At 56.3% G+C, this 18295-nt stretch overlaps 2 protein-coding genes across 4 annotated transcripts; both read left to right on the forward strand.

Annotated features, from left to right (window-relative positions):
• Positions 1 to 1034: 1034 nt before the first annotated feature.
• Positions 1035 to 6235, forward strand: GJB3 (gap junction protein beta 3). 3 transcript variants are annotated; one of them, XM_067725395.1, is made up of 2 exons: positions 1035 to 1743; positions 4577 to 6235. In XM_067725395.1, exon 2 carries the CDS (start codon positions 4633 to 4635, stop codon positions 5443 to 5445), a length of 813 nt encoding a protein of 270 aa, XP_067581496.1. In that variant the 5' UTR covers positions 1035 to 1743; positions 4577 to 4632; the 3' UTR covers positions 5446 to 6235. The 3 variants fall into 3 exon arrangements, with proteins under 3 accessions (XP_067581496.1, XP_067581495.1, XP_067581497.1); XM_067725394.1 differs by having other exon boundaries at positions 4599 to 6235; XM_067725396.1 differs by lacking the exon at positions 1035 to 1743 and adding an exon at positions 2153 to 2440 and having other exon boundaries at positions 4599 to 6235.
• Positions 6236 to 12903: 6668 nt separating this feature from the next.
• GJA4 (gap junction protein alpha 4) lies at positions 12904 to 15606 on the forward strand. The gene is made up of 2 exons (XM_067725397.1): positions 12904 to 12994; positions 14098 to 15606. The coding sequence occupies exon 2, from the start codon at positions 14115 to 14117 to the stop codon at positions 15114 to 15116; it is 1002 nt and encodes a 333-aa protein (XP_067581498.1). The 5' UTR covers positions 12904 to 12994; positions 14098 to 14114; the 3' UTR covers positions 15117 to 15606.
• Positions 15607 to 18295: the final 2689 nt, after the last annotated feature.

Genomic DNA, 18295 nt, shown 5'->3' on the forward strand with positions numbered 1-18295 from the left:
GAGAAGAAAGTGGTTTGAGAGGGAAGGAGCAGTCAGCTGTGTCAGGTACTTCTGAAGGTGCAGGAGGAGGACAGAGACATTACTGTCGTTTTTAGCACCCTTGATAGGGCTGTCTTTAGTTACATGGTTGGGTGAAAACATTGTTCAACGGGTTGAAGGCTGACTAGGAGGTGAGGAAGTGGGGAACGGGTTTTGCTCTGAAATGCAGCAGAGCCGGAGAAGGTAAGGTGCAGGTGGCAGTCATGGACACCCCACAGGACACCATCATACTCACACACAGTCCCACACTGACACATGCACAGAAGCACCCGGCCCACCCCAGCACTGGTCAGTCTCAGCAATGATTTTCAAAGTAAAAGATGGCCTCTGCCCTGTGGCTTTGCCCTATCCAGAAGCTCAGCATGGCTGAGGCCTCCAGAGCCAGCTCTGCTCCTTATTATCTGTGTGACCCAGGGCAAGTCACACAACCTCTCTGGCTTTCTCACTCATAAAAGTGAGAAGGATTGTACCTTCCTCATCTGGCACTGTGATGATGAAATAAAGCCTGCGGGACAGTGCAGGGACCAAAGATGTCTCTGAGCCCCCAATGCAGTGTTAGTTTTCTACCAGGAGGAGTAGGTAGGGTGATGGTGTAATTGATCTTTCCAAGTTTGGAGTTACTTTTGAGAGTAAACGGGGATGCTGTTAATTACACCAGGGCCACAGGCATAAACCAGTACAGTCCTGGGAAGATGCCACGTATAATCACCCTTCACCTAGCAACATCATCTCTGTCCAGACAGGGAGTGCTCAGGCCCTTTGGTGACTAAGACACCAGGACTCCCCGGGAGGCCGGAAACCCTGGGGGTTCCCCGACCAGGCTGAGGCCCCGGGGCTCTCTCATTACATTCCTAGTCGTGGCACACTAGTAAATAAGACAAAGCGTCCTTGCCTTCAGAGCCCAGCCCGGCCCGGCCCAACCGCAGGCCCCGCCTCCCTCCGCAGGAGGTCTAAAGCGCAGGCTCCGCTCCTTCACTTCTCTCTTACTCCCGCCCCGCACCGCACATGGGATTTGCCCCCTGCAGTAACTCCAGGCAACGGCCTCTCCCCATCCGGCCCTCACCCCTGGACGAAGGATCCCCCCATCTCCTTTCCAGGCGCAGTGCCCCTTCCTGCTGCGGGCACAGGGTCTGCCCCCCAACCTGACCCCCACTTCTCCAAAGTGCCCATGCCCATTCCAGGACGCGGAGCCTGAGCCACGCACCTGCGCGGGGAGGGCAGCCTCCGGGAGTGGTCGAGACCAAGCGCCAGGCGGGGACAGTGACCCGCAGGGCGCGGACACAGTACCCGTGGTAACGCACGTGGGCTAGTCCTGATTGCAGTCCGTCTGGGGACCACTTGACACTTAACCAGTTTAGAGCGCTTCACGCTCCGAATCTCATCGGACCCTTTGCCACAGCCCTGCCCAGGGCCACAGATGCCCCCGTTTCACACATGAAGAAGAAGCCCAGGCTCAGACGGGCGTCAAGCCCGGGAGAAGGTTGCCGGGGGAACGAGTGACAGTGTCTGGACTAAAACCCGACCCTCTGCGGCGGGCGGCTCCAGAGCTCCTCCCCTGACCCTCCCTCCTCCACGCCACCCCCGGCGTTGCCTGCCGCCACGCGCCTCGCCGCCACTGCAGAGACGCGGCTCCGGTCCCGCTCGCCTCCGCTGCGGGCCTCGAGGACGCGGGGTCCCGGCCCCCCGCTGGCCGCGCCGCTGCTGGTGAGTGCGGGGCGCCTCCCCACCCCGCGCCCACGGCCGCTGAGCGCTCCCCGGCGACCCCGGGCGGGGTGGGGGCTTGATCCTGCCTTCGGGCCAGGCTGAGACTGGCAGGTGAGGGGATGGGAGGAGGTCGAGGGAACTAGACCCACCCCACTCCCCACCTGCCTTCTCACCCCTCGGTTCTGGGCGGGGAGGGGGCTCCAGCTGCTGAAGGTTCCCGGACAACCCCCTCCCCCGTCGGCAGGCTCCCAAGCTGCCTGGAATGGACGGAAACTTGGTGCTGGTGACGGCTGGAGTGGGGGGTGGAGAGGGGAGCGGAGTTCTGCCCCGAGGAGGGGGCCGGCCGGCACTGTGGAGTGACGGTGAAAGCTGGGCGCGCCTTGGTCCCGGGGCAGGGGAAAAGCGGATAGCTGGGAGCTGCTGCTGGGGGGCCGCATGGGGGGCCAGATCCGGCTCCACCAGTCCCGGGTCTGGGCTTGGAGGGAAATTCTTTGCCGGTGAGTCGCGTCCCTAGGGTGTGTTTGACAGGACTGGGCAGACAGGACTGGAAGGTGGAAGGTGGGGGCCCAGGAGGGGGCAGCCCCCAGGTGGGCCGCCCTGAGAAGGCTCAGGTGGAAGCACCTGTCAGGGCCCTTCTCCTCCGGGGCTGGCAGACAGGGTTCCAACCTCCACTCCAGTCTTCTTGAACTCTCGCCAGGTGAGTGGCAGGCTGGGGAAGGAATGGCCTTTTACTACTCTTACCACAGCTCAAGAAAGTAGGAATTATTTCTCTTTAGAGATAAGGAAGGAAGGTCAAAGAGATTAGGAGAACTTGGAAGTCACCCAGGTGGAAGGAGTAGAGCTGAGGCTTGAATCCAGATGTGACTCCACGCTCAATACACATCCCACTCCCCAAAGGACAGGTCTTAGAAGGAGCTGAGTTGAGGCAGACACGTTTTTTTTATTCTAAGTATGTTACTGTATGCTGCTGCCAGTGCGTATAAAATAAGCGCCCTTGTGAAACAGAAGTTCATGAAAATTCAGAGAGGTAGAGGATTAAACAAATACTTTAATTCCCACTGGTAATTAAATTCCGGGGAGAAAATAAAGGGGACAGGAGCAGAGTGACTGGGAGGGCAGGGGCTTCCAGGTCCAGGGTAATCTAGGGTGGCCTCTAAGAAGAGGATGTTTTAGCAGAGGCCTCAGTAATGAGAAGGATGCAGCCATGCAAGTTTCTGGAGGAAGAGCATTCTAGGCAGCAGGAATAATTACAAAGCCCCAGAGGCCCCCATTGCAGCCTGAGCAGAGAGGCAGGTGGAGAGTGTAGGAGAGTAGGGCAAGAATGTAGAAACTGGGGTTTTATTCTCAGTGTAATGGAAGCTAGTAGAAAGTTTGAAACAAGGGCGTGACATGATTCAATTTAATGGACTCTGCGGGCATAGGAGCAGACACTTGAAGGCCAGCCAGGAGGCTTTGGTAATAATACCAGCAAGGGTGATGGTGGTTTGGAGCAGGAGGTGGTGGTGGAGGGGTGAGAAGTGGTGATGCAGGGGTGGACCCTCAGTCAGCATGCATGCTCAGAGTCACAGAGCGGCTCCAGGAGCACTCACGTGTGCACACAAGCCCACACGTACACACGGAGAGGCACACGCTCCCAACACCCTTTGCAGCATGTGGACACTAGGTGCACTCAGGCAGACCCACCTGTCCACACCCTCTGAGTCATTCCAGGACTAGGAGGAGGATGTGTGATCTGGGGACCTGAACAAAGCATGACTCCCCACCACAAAGCTCCGGCATCCCGGATTGCTGGTGTGTCTGGGGCTCCCTCAGGTCCTGGCACAGGGAAGGAAGGTGTCCCTAGATTTTTCCTGGATCTGGTGTCCCCAGGAACCAGACCATTCCCTCTCCATGTGCCTCCCCCCGCAACCTGAACTGGTCTCCCAACTTCACCACCCACTGCCTGTGGGACCTTGGGGAGATTATTTCCCCTCTCCAAGCCCCAGTTTCCTATCTGGGGTTCATCACCCCAACTTCACAGGATGATAGCGAGGCATCAACGAGGTAAGTTTGAGAAGCTGGTCTGGGGCAGGCATCCAGCAGAGAAATGGAGAGCAGGCGGTGGACAGCCCAGCCTTGAATTCAATTCTAGTTTAAATTTTTTTTTTTTTTTTTTTTTTTTTGCGGTACACGGGCCTCTTACTGTTGTGGCCTCTCCTGTTGCGGAACACAGGCTCCGGACACGCAGGCTTAGCGGCCGTGGCTCACAGGCCCAGCCGCTCTGCAGCATGTGGGATCTTCCCAGATCGGGGCACGAACCCGTGTCCCCTGCATCGGCAGGTGGACCCTCGACCACTGCGCCACCAGGGAAGCCCCAATTCTAGTTTTAAATGAGTGACTTGACCGCTCTAGATTTCACAATGGATAGCCAGCATTTATTGAGCACTTACTGTGTACTGAGTGCTTTGCAATCCTTTTCTCATTTGATTATCAGTTTCTTCATCTGTCAATGAGAAGCATCATAGTGTCTACCTCCCAAGGTCCTTATAAGGATTAAATGAGATCCAGCACATAAAGTATTTAGCTCCTTGCCTGGCTCGTTGTAAATGCTCAATAAATAATAACTGTTATTATCAGCAAATGCACATTCCCTTCCTTCCGGCATATAGCTCTGTGACTTTGGGCAGGTTACTTAGCCTCTCTGTGCCCGTTTCCTCTCTGTAGCTTAGGAAGAATAACAGTCCTGATCTCATAGGGTCGTTGGGATGATCAAACGAATCCATCCACATAGAGAACTCAGAACAGCGCCTGGCACATAGTAAATACTCTATAAATGTCATCTACCCGTTCTCAGACCGGTTTTCCCATCCTGTCAGGCGGGCACGGCCCACAGCGCCCCCACCAGGCACCATGGACTGGAAGACGCTCCAGGCCCTACTGAGCGGGGTGAACAAGTACTCCACAGCCTTCGGACGCATCTGGCTGTCGGTGGTGTTCGTCTTCCGCGTGCTGGTGTACGTGGTGGCTGCAGAGCGCGTGTGGGGGGACGAGCAGAAGGACTTTGACTGCAACACTAAGCAGCCAGGCTGCACCAACGTCTGCTACGACGAGTTCTTCCCCATCTCCAACATCCGCCTCTGGGCCCTGCAGCTCATCTTCGTCACGTGCCCGTCGCTGCTGGTCATCCTGCACGTGGCCTACCGCGAGGAGCGGGAGAGGCGGCACCGCGAGAAACACGGCGACCAGTGCGCCAAGCTGTACGACAACGCGGGCAAGAAGCACGGTGGCCTCTGGTGGACCTACCTGTTCAGCCTCATCTTCAAGCTCCTCATCGAATTCCTCTTCCTCTACTTGCTGCACACTCTCTGGTACGGCTTCAGCATGCCCCGCCTGGTCCAGTGCGCCAACGTGGCCCCCTGCCCCAACATCGTGGACTGCTACATCGCCCGGCCCACCGAGAAGAAGCTCTTCACCTACTTCATGGTGGGCGCCTCCGCCGTCTGCATTGTGCTCACCTTCTGCGAGATCTGCTACCTCATCTTCCACAGGGTCGTGCGAAGCCTTCCCAGAAAGAGCGGGCTCCGGGGCCGCGGCCCCCCGTCCTCCGCCAGCCAGGCCTCCACCTGCCGCTGCCACCACAAGCTGGTGGAGGCCGGGGAGTTGGGCCCGGATTCCAGCGACGACAAGCTACTTGCTTCGGCACCCAACATGACCCCCATCTGACCACGGGCTGGGGAGCGATCCTGGGCTGCCCGTGGGGACAGGCAGGGAGGTATTGTGCCGGTGGAGGGGTCCTCCCGGGGCTGGGGGGCCCCACTCTGAATTCACTACACTATTCAATTTCACCTTTAGTAGATTGTTTTGAGCGCTGGGCACTGTGCTGTCTGTCTGGTATAGGTCACACCACAGGCCCACTGGCAGCCCTCCTGGGAGAAAGACAAGCAAATTAACTACTGCCTGCAAGGGGTCACTTAGAGGACTCTGCTGGGCTTCACCTAAGCCAGGAGGGGATGATGGGGGGAGGCTTCCCTGAGGGAGGAATGTTTAAGAGAGGTGAGAAGTGCTTCCTAGCACACAAAAGCAGGTGCAGAGGCCTGGAGGCCACAAAGGGAAAGATGCTTGCCCTGGGTCTGGTGAGATATACCAGACCGAAGGGAATCTTCATTCCTTCAGGAGAAGCACCCAGATTCCTGGGATGGAAAGGAAGTATCCTCCCAGCAGTGGAGGTCTGGAGGCTGAGAGTGAGCCTGGGAAGAGGAGGGGTAAGCTCTGGTGACACCAACCCCGGCTTGAGACACCCAGAGATCCTCTGGGTCACCACTGCCCTTTGGGAACCTGCCCCCCATCTTATTCCTCCACCCTCAGGCAGCTTTGCTCCCATCTTCCTCCCACAAGTGTACTCAGTCTGTTGCCAGCCTTTCAGACCCTACTCTCAGGGACTTGAGGTGGATGTGCTGATAGGAACATCCCCGAGGCAATTTCTTTTAAATCAATAAAGGCTGTCTTTTATACAGGTTGACTCTCTTCTTTTCTCCCACACTCCCACCCACAAGACCCTGAGGGCAGAGAAGGTAGCCCCTCAGAAGGGGAGAGAGCTCCATGGCTCGAGCTGAATTTAGGCTGGGGCTGGGGTTGACCCAGGAGGGATCTGGGGCGGAACCTACAGATATACATGCTGTGATTGTAGATGTGGTCACAAGAGGGCGCTGTGCTCCCTCTAACAGCAGCGCTAGCCCTTCATAGTGAGGCCCTGCCCTGAGCGTACACAGTCACAGCCCTCTGGTTGCAGACAAACCACGCTCCTTCCTCCTTTGTAACCCAGTCACTGCCATCCACAACGTGCACCCCACCCTGTGTACACAAAATCCCTGTTATTCATACTCTCACTCCTGTATGCTCACAACAGGCTCCTCTAAAGGCATGAAGCCCCAGCCTCACCCAAGCGCTATCCAGCTCCTTCCACTTTCCCTGAACGTTTTCTCCACCCCAGGCCCCTGGCAGACATGAGGACTGCACAGGGGAATAGGACCTGAGCCCAAGGAGCTCAGAGCCTGGGGGAGACAGAGACACACTCATCTCCTGCACTAACCAACCCCAGGTGGATCCCAGCCCCACTCCCAGCACTGTGTGATGACCTGAAATTTCAGGAACACCAACATCCAAGCCAGGACAGGATGGAAAGCAAAAGGGGGTGCAAGACTATACTCACGCAGAGGAACATTTAGTAACTATCAAAGCCAAGGCCAGGAGCCAGAAATCCAGGAGGCAGTGAGCCAAGAGCCAGTGCAGGCGGGGAAAGGACAGGTCATTGTGTCAACAGGACAGGCTGGGGTTCACCTTTGCTCTCACGTGTGGTCGTTACTGTGGTGGATAAGCCAGCCAAGTTTAAAGGGCCCGGGCCGGGCTGACACTCACCTCCCAGGTTAAATCATAGCTTAACCACTTCATGACCACAGCTTCACCATGCTGCACCTTGGAGAGGCTTTCAGAACCTCAGTCTTGTCATCAATACAATGGGAATTTTATCAGTCAGGGTCTCAACAGGAAACAGATGGCACATTCAAACCAAGGAACTTCAAAGAGTCTCCTTGAGGGACTGTTTTTGAAGGTATAGGCATGCTGAAGGAAACCCATAAAAGGTGCCCTGGGGCTAGTACCAGGGTAGCAATGGACGGGTTGCCACACAAAGGCTGCAAGGAGGCATCCAACCGCAGCAATCAAATAAGTACCACGACTTCACTCTACCACCTCCTACCCACCTGCCAGCGGCTCCCACTGACCCAACACAACCAGAAACCAGAGGGCACAGAAGCCTATTGAGACGGTCAGTACGGGTCAGCCTCCCAGGGCACAGAGCAGATCTGAGGGGCAAAAGGAACATATTCAGCCCAGCACTCAGGACAGTATCCACTCCTAGGATTGTTGCAGAGATAAAAGGAGACAGTGTCATAACATGTTAGTTCAGCGCTAACATATCCAGTAAATATCCATGCACAACCATGCGTAGGAGTCTCTGCCTGCCGCCCAGGCCATCTGGTGTGTCAGTCCCAGCTTGGAGTGGATGGTTGCCAAGGTCCCAGGGAGGGCTGATCGCTACCTATTTGCTGTGTTGCATTCCAGCATCTTCCAGGACGGTTCCCACTGCCTGGATAAGGATGGCTTTGAGGTCAGAGCAACCAGAGAACAACATCAGCTATCCCAGCAGGGACTGAGCCTCCAGTCCTGGTCCCGCTTCCCCAAGCTGCGGGCCAGGACCACAGATGAGGGAATATTCCAGCCCTAAGCATCCCACACTTGGCCTGAGAGCTGTCCCCAGCAGTGCCGCTCACGCCCCCTGGTCTTCTCTTATGAGGGTACACACCTCTACCTCCTCTTCCCCCAACCACGTGACGAGTCACTGCAAGCTTCCTTCGATAGTGCTTATGATTATGATTTAGATTTCACATACACACTTTCGAGCCCACATCTACTCCATGAGGTGACAGCCACCCTGCAGCCCAAGGCAAATAGATTATTTTGTATTCATCACCCTGATCCAAGCCCCTTGGTAGGGACTAAGTGTTTGTGTCTCCCCCAAAATTCATATGTTGAAACGCTAACTTCCAGTGTGATGTTATTAAAAGGTGGGGCCTTTGGGAAGTGGGCTCATGAGGATGGATTTGTGCTCTTATGAGAAGAGACACGAGGGGGATGGTCTTTCTCTCTCTGCCATGTGAAAACATACTCAGAAGACAGCCCGATATAAACCAGGAAAAGGGCCTTCACTGAGAACCCAACCAGGCTGGCACCCTGATCTTGGACTTCCAGCCTCCAGGACTATGAGAAATAAAGTTCTGTTGTTTAAGCCACCCAGTCTGTAGTATTTTTACAGCAGTCCGAGCTGAGACACCTGCATCATCTATCACCTGGCTCACTGCAATAATCTCCCTGCTTCCTGCTCCAACTCTGGGAAGCAGATGCTGCAAAAGAGAGGGGTGCAAAGGGCATGCTGGGGAGGAACACCTGTGAATGGAAAGGGGAGGAAGCAGGACCGAGCGACAAGACCCGTTCGTGGGAGCTCTGTGTCCGTTAGACAAAGATGGTCACATTGGATGGAAGTGGCTGGGCCCTTGACCACGCTTGGCTCAGCCATTGCCTGGGGCCACCCCAAGCAGAGCCCGGCCACCTGCATAGCTGAAGTAGACCTGGAGGCTGTCAGCTCGCCAGACTCCGCACAGCTGGGCAGCGAGTCCTCCGTTGAAGGGGGAGATCTGCATCCACCACCCACTCCCACAGTCTATTCCCAGCACAGCAGCCAGGGTGATGCCATAAAACCTAAATCAGGCCATGTCACTCCTCTGCCCCAAATCTCCAAAGGCATCTCACACTGGCCTTTAGGGGCCTCCAAGACCTGCCCCACCTGTTGCCTTTCTGAACCCTCATCTCTTCTCCTTGCTGACCTCACTCAGTCACGCTGACCTCCTTGCTCTCCCTCAGGCAGGAAACACCAGGCATATTTCTGCCTCAGGGCCTTGGCACTCTCTCTCTCCCTCTGCCTGGAATGTGCTTTCCTCCTGAGAGCCACAGGGGTCCCTCCCTTCCTTCAGGGCCTGCCTCAAAGGTCAGCTGCTTCATGAGAATTTCTCCCTTCTTCTGTTCAAAAATGAAACCACCACCTCCTGCGCCCTCATCCTCCTTTCCTGCTTTACTCTCCACCTAACAGGTATCACCAGCTAACACATTCTATATTTTGTCTGTCTCCCTCCGGCTAGAATGTAAAGCTCACAAGACAGGGAGTTTTGTTATCGCTGGTTCCTGGTTGATCTCCAGTGTCTAGGACAGCAGCACCAGGCAGTGCTCAGCGCTCAGTAAATAATTTGTTGAATTCATAAATTCGTATATGAGCCTGGGGCCCTGCTAAGTGCTGGGCATGTAAACAGGACTCAGCTGCCTGCCCTCAAGGGGCTCACAGACTAATAGGGGACGGGGTAAAGACAAAGACAAGTAAACAATGCACCCTGGATGGGGAGAAGGGAAATGGGGATGGTTTCATGTGTATAGAGTTTCAGTTTTGCAAGATGAAAATGCTCTGGAGATCCGTCGCACAACAGTGTGAATGTATGTAACAGGACTAAACAGCGCACCCAGGGGCAGTAGGTGAGCCGCTGAGAACGTAAAGGCTCATCTAATCCAGAGGAGGCCAGCAAGGGGACTTCTGGGGGAAGGGACGTGGAGCAAAGTCCGGAACAACTGTAGGGCTGAGCATGTGAGGGTGCCCCAGCCAGAGGGGACAGCACGGACAAAGGCCAGAGTCAAGTATGGCTGGATCACTGAGTGAAAGGGGAAGAGGGAGGAGGCTGGAGAGGTGCTTGAGGCCAGGAGGCAAAGGAGAGCCACAGAAGGGTTCTAAGCAGGGCAGCGTGTGGTCTGATTTCTGGGGAAGGGTGGGGCTGGGCTGGAAGCCAGGAGACCAGTTGGGAGGCCACTGAGATGGTGGCCTAAACAGGGTCAGGGCAGTGGGAACAGAGGGAGGTGTGGGGGTCTAAGGATGTTTCCCAGGTGGAATGGCCAGGCTGTGGGATTGTCTTGGCCGACCCTGGCTCATCCTTTCCAGGAAGGGGAGGGATCATTCAAACTCTAACCTCCAGAGCCCCTAAGGAAGGGGTGAGGGTGAGGGCAGCTCCTCCCTCCTTCCCAGTAGCTGGGATCACAAAGGCTTTGGGAGGGCCTGGGCCCAGCCACAGGAGAGGAACTCTGGGAGCAGAGGCTGTAGTGGGGGCGTGGTGAGAACCCGCCTCCAGGGACCTCGGTTCTCATGCCCTCAGGGGTCAGAATTTCGTGGGCTCCTCGTCAGCTTTGGAAGTCCAGGAGGCTCAGCTCATCATGGCCCTGAGGGACAGTCCTGCAAGGGGAAGCTATCAGCCTCCTGAAGTTGACGTCTGGGCTGAGCCCACCACACTTGCTGCCCCAGAGGTCCTCCTGCGAGGGCTGAAGGCAGGAGCCTGGGGCACCCACCCTGGGGCACCAGGAATCCAAAGATTGAATCCTGTTGTGGAGGAACACAGGACCTTTCTGACACCGGCCCCAGGCCTTGGACCCCACCTGCCACATTCCCTTTCCTTAGCTGCCCTATCCTTCACCAACATTCTGACCCCAGCTCCCTCCCTTTCAGCCCTTTCTGCTCCCACCAAGACCAACCCACTGACCCTTTTTGTCACAAAAATGTTTTGTTACCTTTTTAGCCCCCATCCATTGGAAAACTTCCTGTGTACTAATATTATGCTATGTGCTTTGATTGGATCTCCCATCAGCCCGATACAGTAGGAACTATTACCTCCCCAATCTATAGAGGAAAAAACTGAGGCACAGGGGTTTAAGCAACGTGCCTAAGGGCACAGAGATAAACAGAAAAGTCTCAACTTCTAGGCCCTACTGCCTCTCCCACCAAGGCCGGTGAAGCCTCGGGACGTCGCGGCCCCCAGTCCTTGGGCCTTTGCTCACGCTGTTCTTCTGCCTAGAATGCTCTCCCCCCAGCCCCCATCTGGCTGACGAAAGCAAGTTTCACATATTGCAGTATGGGAAAGCCATTCTGGCTTGTACATGAGTTAATTCGAATTTTATGCTAACTAAAACAGCCTGTTTGTGACCTATCAAACCTACGTTGTTCATCTGCTTTAATTATTAAAGAAAAGGGTGCATTGACCAGAAGTAAAGAACGTTCATGTTAAAAATAAAGATCACAACATGCCTCCCTTCCTGGGACGCCCGTGCCGCTACTCCTCCAGTGATGACTCCCTTCCCAGGTGCCAAGGCCGTACTGACTCACTGTGCGCTGCTGAGCTGTGCTTTTTGGGGGTTTGGGGTTTTCTGGGTTTTGTTTTTCTTGAAACCTTGAAGGAATGTATCCCTGACTTGTCTGATGTTCTTTGTTCTGACAAGATATAAACTGTGCTGAAAACCATGCTTCTCCAGAGCAGTTCCTCAGAGTTATCTGAGAGGCTATCTCCTGGAGAAGAATCCTCAGTTTGGCTCAGATAAAACTCTTTTCTATTCCTGCTATAGATCGTTGATTGTGTCCATCGACGTGGCTAGCGCAGGCTCCTCCAGGAAACGCTCCTAACCAAGTCCCTCTGAGTCTGGTAGTTCTCAGGAGAACTTTGTGCATCTACTCTAACCCCAGGGCTGATACGCTCAGTTCCTGCCTTCTGCCCCAGCCAGTGGGAGCCCCAGGCCAGAGACCACATCTGGCTGGTTTGTGGTGAAGTCTCCAGCTCCACATACAGTGCCTGCAGCACACGAGTGTTCACACTCAGGATGATGCCTGAATGAGCAATGGCAGGCTCTGCCCACCCCTAATTCCTTGGGATGTCTCCCCCCACCCTGTATTTAGAGGCATGAGAACGGGATCCAAGCTAAAGGTCGGGAGAGTCCCCGCCAGCCATCCCCTCCCCAGTCTCACGTGGTCCACGGGCACTTCTTAGTGCCCTCTGATTGTGTAGCCTGCCCAGGAGTGGGGATGTTTGAGAATTCTGCAAGAACAGGGGCTGGGTAGAGACCCCAGCTCCACCGCAGACGCCAGGGAGGGCAGATTAGAACCCCTCTCTCCCAGTGTGGTTCCCCATGCCCTAACGAGTCTTGATTACCCAGTGTGGCTTTCCTGGTGACCCCAGGGCACCATAGTTTCCCCTCCAGAATGTGGCTTTGTCCCGGGGGGGGCACTGCGGGGGGCACCCCGTGGCCACCCCACAAATGAGGGGTCTTCTCCCTTCTCACCAAGGGGCAAGGAGATGTCCTTCCCTAGAGGCCCCCGCACCCTCATCCCCACCCGCCCATCTCTCACAGCCTCTCAGGCCAGTTGCCTGAGATCAGAAAGTTCTGGCTGCAATCCTTTCAAATGTAGCCACCCTGGGAAACTCACAACCCCGAAACCCCCTCCGCGAGAACCTGTTCCACAGCCAAGGAAGCTGAGGCTGGGAGAGTCTGTCGGCCTGAAGACCTCGGAGGGCAGACATGGAAAGCAGCGGTTTCTCATCCTCTTCCCTTTCGACCCCCAGCGCCACCTCCCGGGCCCCTTCCTTGAGTGTGGTTTCAGGGAGCCTGCACCTCCCGTCCCGCCCCCGCTCGGCTCGGAACAGCGCCCGCCGCCCTCCCGCCGCTTCCTGACCCCACCCCGCCCCGCGTGCTATTTAAGGCGCCCCCGCCGCCAGGCGCCGTCCAGCAGGCAGGGCTCCCACGGGCGCCGCTCCGGCCGACGCGCGTCCCCACTGTCACCTGGGCCGCCGGCAGGCAGGCGGTGAGTTGGGCTGGGGCGCCACCTGCCAGCTGCCGAGCGGGCAGGGACAGGTTGCCACGTGCCAGGGGCTGAGGGTGGCTGCTGGGGGACCCACCGCGGCTGCGCTCACGCAGCCTGCTGGGCCAGCGTCTGCGCTAAGCCAGGCTCCTGCCTCCTTCAGTCGCATCCTTAGAACCCTTGTTAGTAGGAATAGTATCATTTCCATTTTACAGGAGAGGAGTGCTCAGAGGTCGTCACTTATCCAAGGTCCCAGTTTGTAGAAGAGTCAGGATTTGAACCCAGGCCTGGTTCCAGAGCCTGGCTCTAAACAGCTTTGCTGCTGGGGAGAAGCACCGCCCCTGCCCCTTTCCCCTACCTTCCTCCCCCCACTCTCCCCGTGGTGTTCTGGGAACTTCGTGGCCTGTGCCTCCACCCTGCCATGACAGTTCCTTTCAAGAGTCTAGAATTTGGCAGCGACAGCTTTGGCAGGGGGAGGGGATGGAGAAAGGGGACAGGATCAAGTGCCGGTACTTGAGCGGCAGGTGGTCAGTATCGCTGACAGGTGGAGCTACTGCAGGATGCTGCCTTGAGTGTCTAGCATGCCTTCACCCACCCCACCATAAACTCAGAGGTTAGAGTGAGGCCAGCTGGGTGAGAGCTGGTGGGGTGGGGAGTGGGGACCTGAGGCTTTCGGCCCCCTGAGAAGCTGAAGATATCACCACCACCACCCACTCCCCCACTGGGGTGGGGGGGACAGCCTGTCCTGGGCAAAGGGGAGGAGGGGCATGGCACAGCCTTGTGACCTTGGATAAGTTCCTCAAATTCTCTATTCCCTCAGGCTCAGGAGCCTCACCTTGATCCAGACCTCCTTCGGCTGTGGTCACCCTGGGACTGCAGCTGGGAACAAGAGGGACACAGATGTGCCTAGACAGGGACCCTAGCTGTACCCTTGCCAGAGCTTAGCAGTCATCATCCAAAGATCTGGGTGTGAGTCCCCAGGCCAGTCCCTTCCCCTCCTGGAGCTCAGTTTCCCTGTAGGTAAAATGGGTGTGGCCGGCCTCCCTGCAGGCTTGTTGCTAGGACAGCTGAGAAGGATGCTGACAGTGTCCTCTGTCTCCCTGCAGGCGGAGGCCCAGGAGCCATGGGTGACTGGGGCTTCCTTGAGAAGCTGCTGGACCAGGTCCAGGAGCACTCGACCGTGGTGGGCAAGATCTGGCTGACGGTCCTTTTCATCTTCCGCATCCTCATCCTGGGCCTGGCTGGCGAGTCAGTGTGGGGCGACGAGCAGTCGGATTTCGAGTGTAACACGGCCCAGCCAGGCTGCACCAACGTCTGCTACGACCAGGCCTTCCCCATCTCCCACATCCGCTACTGGGTGCTGCAGTTCCTCTTCGTCAGCACGCCCACCCTGGTCTACCTGGGCCATGTCATTTACCTGTCTCGGCGCGAGGAGCGGCTGCGGCAGAAAGAGGGGGAGCTGCGGGCACTGCCAGCCAAGGACCCACGCGTGGAGCGGGCACTGGCAGCCATAGAGCGACAGATGGCCAAGATCTCGGTGGCGGAAGACGGTCACCTGCGGATCCGTGGGGCGCTGATGGGCACCTATGTGGCCAGCGTGCTCTGCAAGAGTGTGCTGGAGGCAGGCTTCCTGTACGGCCAGTGGCGTCTCTATGGCTGGACCATGGAGCCTGTGTTCGTGTGCCAGCGCTCACCCTGCCCCTACCTCGTAGACTGCTTTGTCTCACGCCCCACGGAGAAGACTATCTTCATCATCTTCATGCTGGTGGTTGGACTCATCTCCCTGGTGCTCAACCTGCTGGAGCTGGCGTACCTGCTGTGCCGCTGCCTCAACCGGGGGATGAGGGCCCGGCAGAGCCAGGACACGCCCCCAGCCCAGGGCACCTCCTCGGAGCCTTATGCTGACCAGGTCTTCTTCTACCTCCCCATGGGTGAGGGGCCCTCATCCCCGCCATGCCCCACGTACAATGGGCTCTCGTCCAGCGAGCAGAACTGGGCCAACCTGACTACGGAGGAGAGGCTGGCTTCTTCCAGAACCCCCCTCTTCCTGGACCCGCCCCCCCAGAGTGGCCGGAAATCCCCCAGTCGCCCCAGCAGCTCTGCTTCCAAGAAACAGTATGTATAAGAGCCCGGGAAGTCTTGCTGCCTTTAGTGCAAGACTCTGCAGAGATGACTGGGGCTGGGGAAGCAGGTGCTTGCTGGCCAGAAGGCCTCACTGCATGTTGTTCTTGAACACCTGGGGCCTTCCTGGTGACCAGAGGGCACCATAGTTTCCCCTCCAGAATGTGGCTTTGTCCCAGGCACAGACAGAGGCAGCTTGGGGTGCTCTTGGCCAAGGGTGTTTGGGCCCTGTGGTCTTTTTCACCGTGTTCAAAGGGACTCGGAGACAACTTCCTCCACCCCCACCCCCTGGAAGATTCACCTCTGCCCAGGTTGTCCACACACCCTGTCCTCACAGAAAAAGGCTGGTCGAGGCTGCTGGGTCAGCCTTGATCCCACACACAGACAGAGCCTGTGCTGGATCTGGCCCTGTCAAGGGGACTGGGGTCTTGTTCTCATCACTCCTTCCTAGTTCTGCTGTTTATCCTTCTAAAATAAACAGGACTTGACCACAAGCGAGGTGTGTATTGATACTGTCATGATGTGCCTGGGGTGGGGGGACAGCTGCTTTACCCAGGCTTCCTTTTTGGTCCTGCGTAATCTGTCTTTGGCCTTAGCAATCCCAACACCAGGCAGCACCTTAAACCCTCAAACTCCTACATACTGCCTCTCAGCAGCTCTGAGTCCTAAACACTGCCTTTTAAAATGCCCCAGCACCAGCCCCCTCAACCTGCCCCTTAATCAGTGGCCAAAGCAGAGTCTGTCCCCATCCTGCCCCATGGCCATCCAGTGCCCCGGCCACGCTCCCAACTGCAGTGTGCTTCCTTACTGGACACTGCTCCCCACCCTGCCTGCATGCCAGCCAAGCCCTTCAGAGTCCAGCTCAAATGGGCCTGCACCCCTCGGTATTTGGGGAGGCAGGTTTAGATCACTTGCCCCCTCCTACCTTGGCCCTGTCTAGTCTGCCCACCAGAAGGAGCAACTCAAGGACCTGCATCGTAAATCCTCCCCATGCACCTAAAACTCACACAGTGAGAACAGACAATGGCAGTGTAGAGAGGTGGAAGGGACGGCCAGCGTCCAGTGGAGGAATCGAATCCTGCCTCTGAGTCACAAAGGTTGCAGGAAAAAAAAAAATAAGCAATTGAACTAGATCTTGACAGATAAATAGGAGTCTGCTGGGGAGGGAAGAGGACACCTTGTTTAGACAGAAAACTGTGCAAAGACATGGAGAAGGGGAACCGTTGGGGACTGAGGGGGTGCTTAGGGCCTGCTGAGCCATCTAGGATGTGGGAAGTACAGCTGAGGATAAGCCCAGTGTTGGCAGAGTTGACGTGGAAGGTGACCCGGATGGAGGCAACACTCAGTGGCCCTCGGAGACAAGCTGTTGCCTGCTGGTTGTCCTCCCCTACCCAGGGAGATCTGGGGGTGGGGCTGGAGGAGGGGATGGGGTCCACCTCACGTGGCCACATGCTTCTCCTTGAGAACCATTATAGCGGGTGAACAACCTTCCCCTGTCCCATCAAGATAGGTCTTCAAGACACCAGCTCTGTATCCTTCACCCCAGAATTCACTCACTCACTGCTTACCCATCAAGCCTGAATGCTCGGCCTGATAAGTTACAGCCCTCACTCTTCCAGCTTTGGTTCCCATCGTTCCCTCTGAATCCCTGAGATCCAACCAGACCAGCCTCCTCACAGCTCCCCAGACTCACTGGGTATGTTCTCACCCTGCTCCTTTGCCAGCCTGGAGTGCCTCTTCCCCACACTTCCAAACCCCACCAGTCCTTTACACGCTTCCGTACCCTGGAAAAGGCAGAGCCTGAAGCAGAAGAAAGAGTAAGATGAGTTTTGATGTTAGAGGGTCCTCAAATTAAATGCTGCCTGTAATACGTATAAAGCCATGTGGTCTTAAGTCAATCATTACACTTCTCCAAGTCTGAGTTTTCTCAGCTATAAAATGCAGATAATATTGCCTGCCTCACAGGTGCAAGAAATAAAAACAAGAGAAAGTATATGAGTGCACCTGGCTCCTAATGCCATGCAATAAAATTCAGCTCACCCTCTCCAGCAAGGCTATCATAGGTTCTTCCTCCTCTAGGAAGCCCTCCCCCACTTCTCCAGCCAGTCTCCAGTGATGATCTCTACCTTTCGGCAATCTGGATCACTGCTTGGTACGAGCCTATTTCATCTCCCCAGTGAGTCTCTAAGGACCGCCGGGGAGACGTTCTTCATTTACCATGGGCCTAGCCCTGCATTCAGTGTTTTTTTTTTTTTGCGGTACACAGGCCTCTTACCGTTGTGGCCTCTCCCGTTGTGGAGCACAGGCTCCGGACACGCAGGCTCAGCGACCATGGCTCACGGGCCCAGCCGCTCCGCGGCATGTGGGATCCTCCCGGACCGGGGCACAAACCCGTGTCCCCTGCATTGGCAGGCGGACTCTCAACCCACTGCACCACCAGGGAAGCCCCCTGCATTCACTTTGACTATAAAGTGAGGGATTAAGTTAGACTGGGCAGAAAGTAGACTGTTCATACGTTGGAAGGGCATAACTCCAGGAGGCTGAGGTCCCCTTCCCAGGGATTCTCCCCAAGCGAGGCTGAGAGGCCAGATCTGTGGGGTCAGAGGTTGGTCTCTTAGAGCCAACCCAACCTGGGGGCCCTGGGAGCCTGTGTTTCTGGTATCCCCTACCTGTCCTGGCTTGGAAAGGTGGGAGAAGACAGGTTTAGGTGAGTGAGGAGGGCATCCATCCCGTCCCTCAAAGCTTACCCACTCTGAGCTTGGTGCTGGGACTTGGGCCTTTGGTAAGGCTGGGGTTGGGTCCTAGACTGGTGGCCACTCAAACACAAGGGCAAATGAGCTGGGGGTTTAAGGATGAGGATAGTGTAGTGGGGACGGGACCACACAGATTAGGGCAGGGGCAGTGCGGTGAAGACTTATGAAATGAAGAGTGGCTCTAAGCCCCAGCCCACCCCTATTCACTTCCTAAAGCTGTCATAACAAAGTACCACAGACTGGGTGGCTCCAGTGACAGAAATGTATTGTCTCACAGTTCTGGAGGCCAGAAGTCCAAGATCAAGGTGTCCACAGGGTTATTTCCTTCTGAGGGCTGTGAGGGAGAATCTGTTACATGCCTCTCTCCTGACTTACGATGGGTTGCTGGCAGTACCTGGCATTCCTCAGCTTACAGAAGCATCACCCCCAT

This window comes from Pseudorca crassidens, chromosome 2, assembly GCF_039906515.1.
Source record: "Pseudorca crassidens isolate mPseCra1 chromosome 2, mPseCra1.hap1, whole genome shotgun sequence".
Classification (NCBI taxonomy): domain Eukaryota; kingdom Metazoa; phylum Chordata; class Mammalia; order Artiodactyla; family Delphinidae; genus Pseudorca; species Pseudorca crassidens.

Coding starts and splice junctions, on each gene's coding strand:
- GJB3 (XM_067725395.1), top strand. CDS start 4,633: ATGGACTGGAAGACGCTCCAGGCCCTACTGAGCGGGGTGAACAAGTAC.
- GJA4 (XM_067725397.1), top strand. CDS start 14,115: ATGGGTGACTGGGGCTTCCTTGAGAAGCTGCTGGACCAGGTCCAGGAG.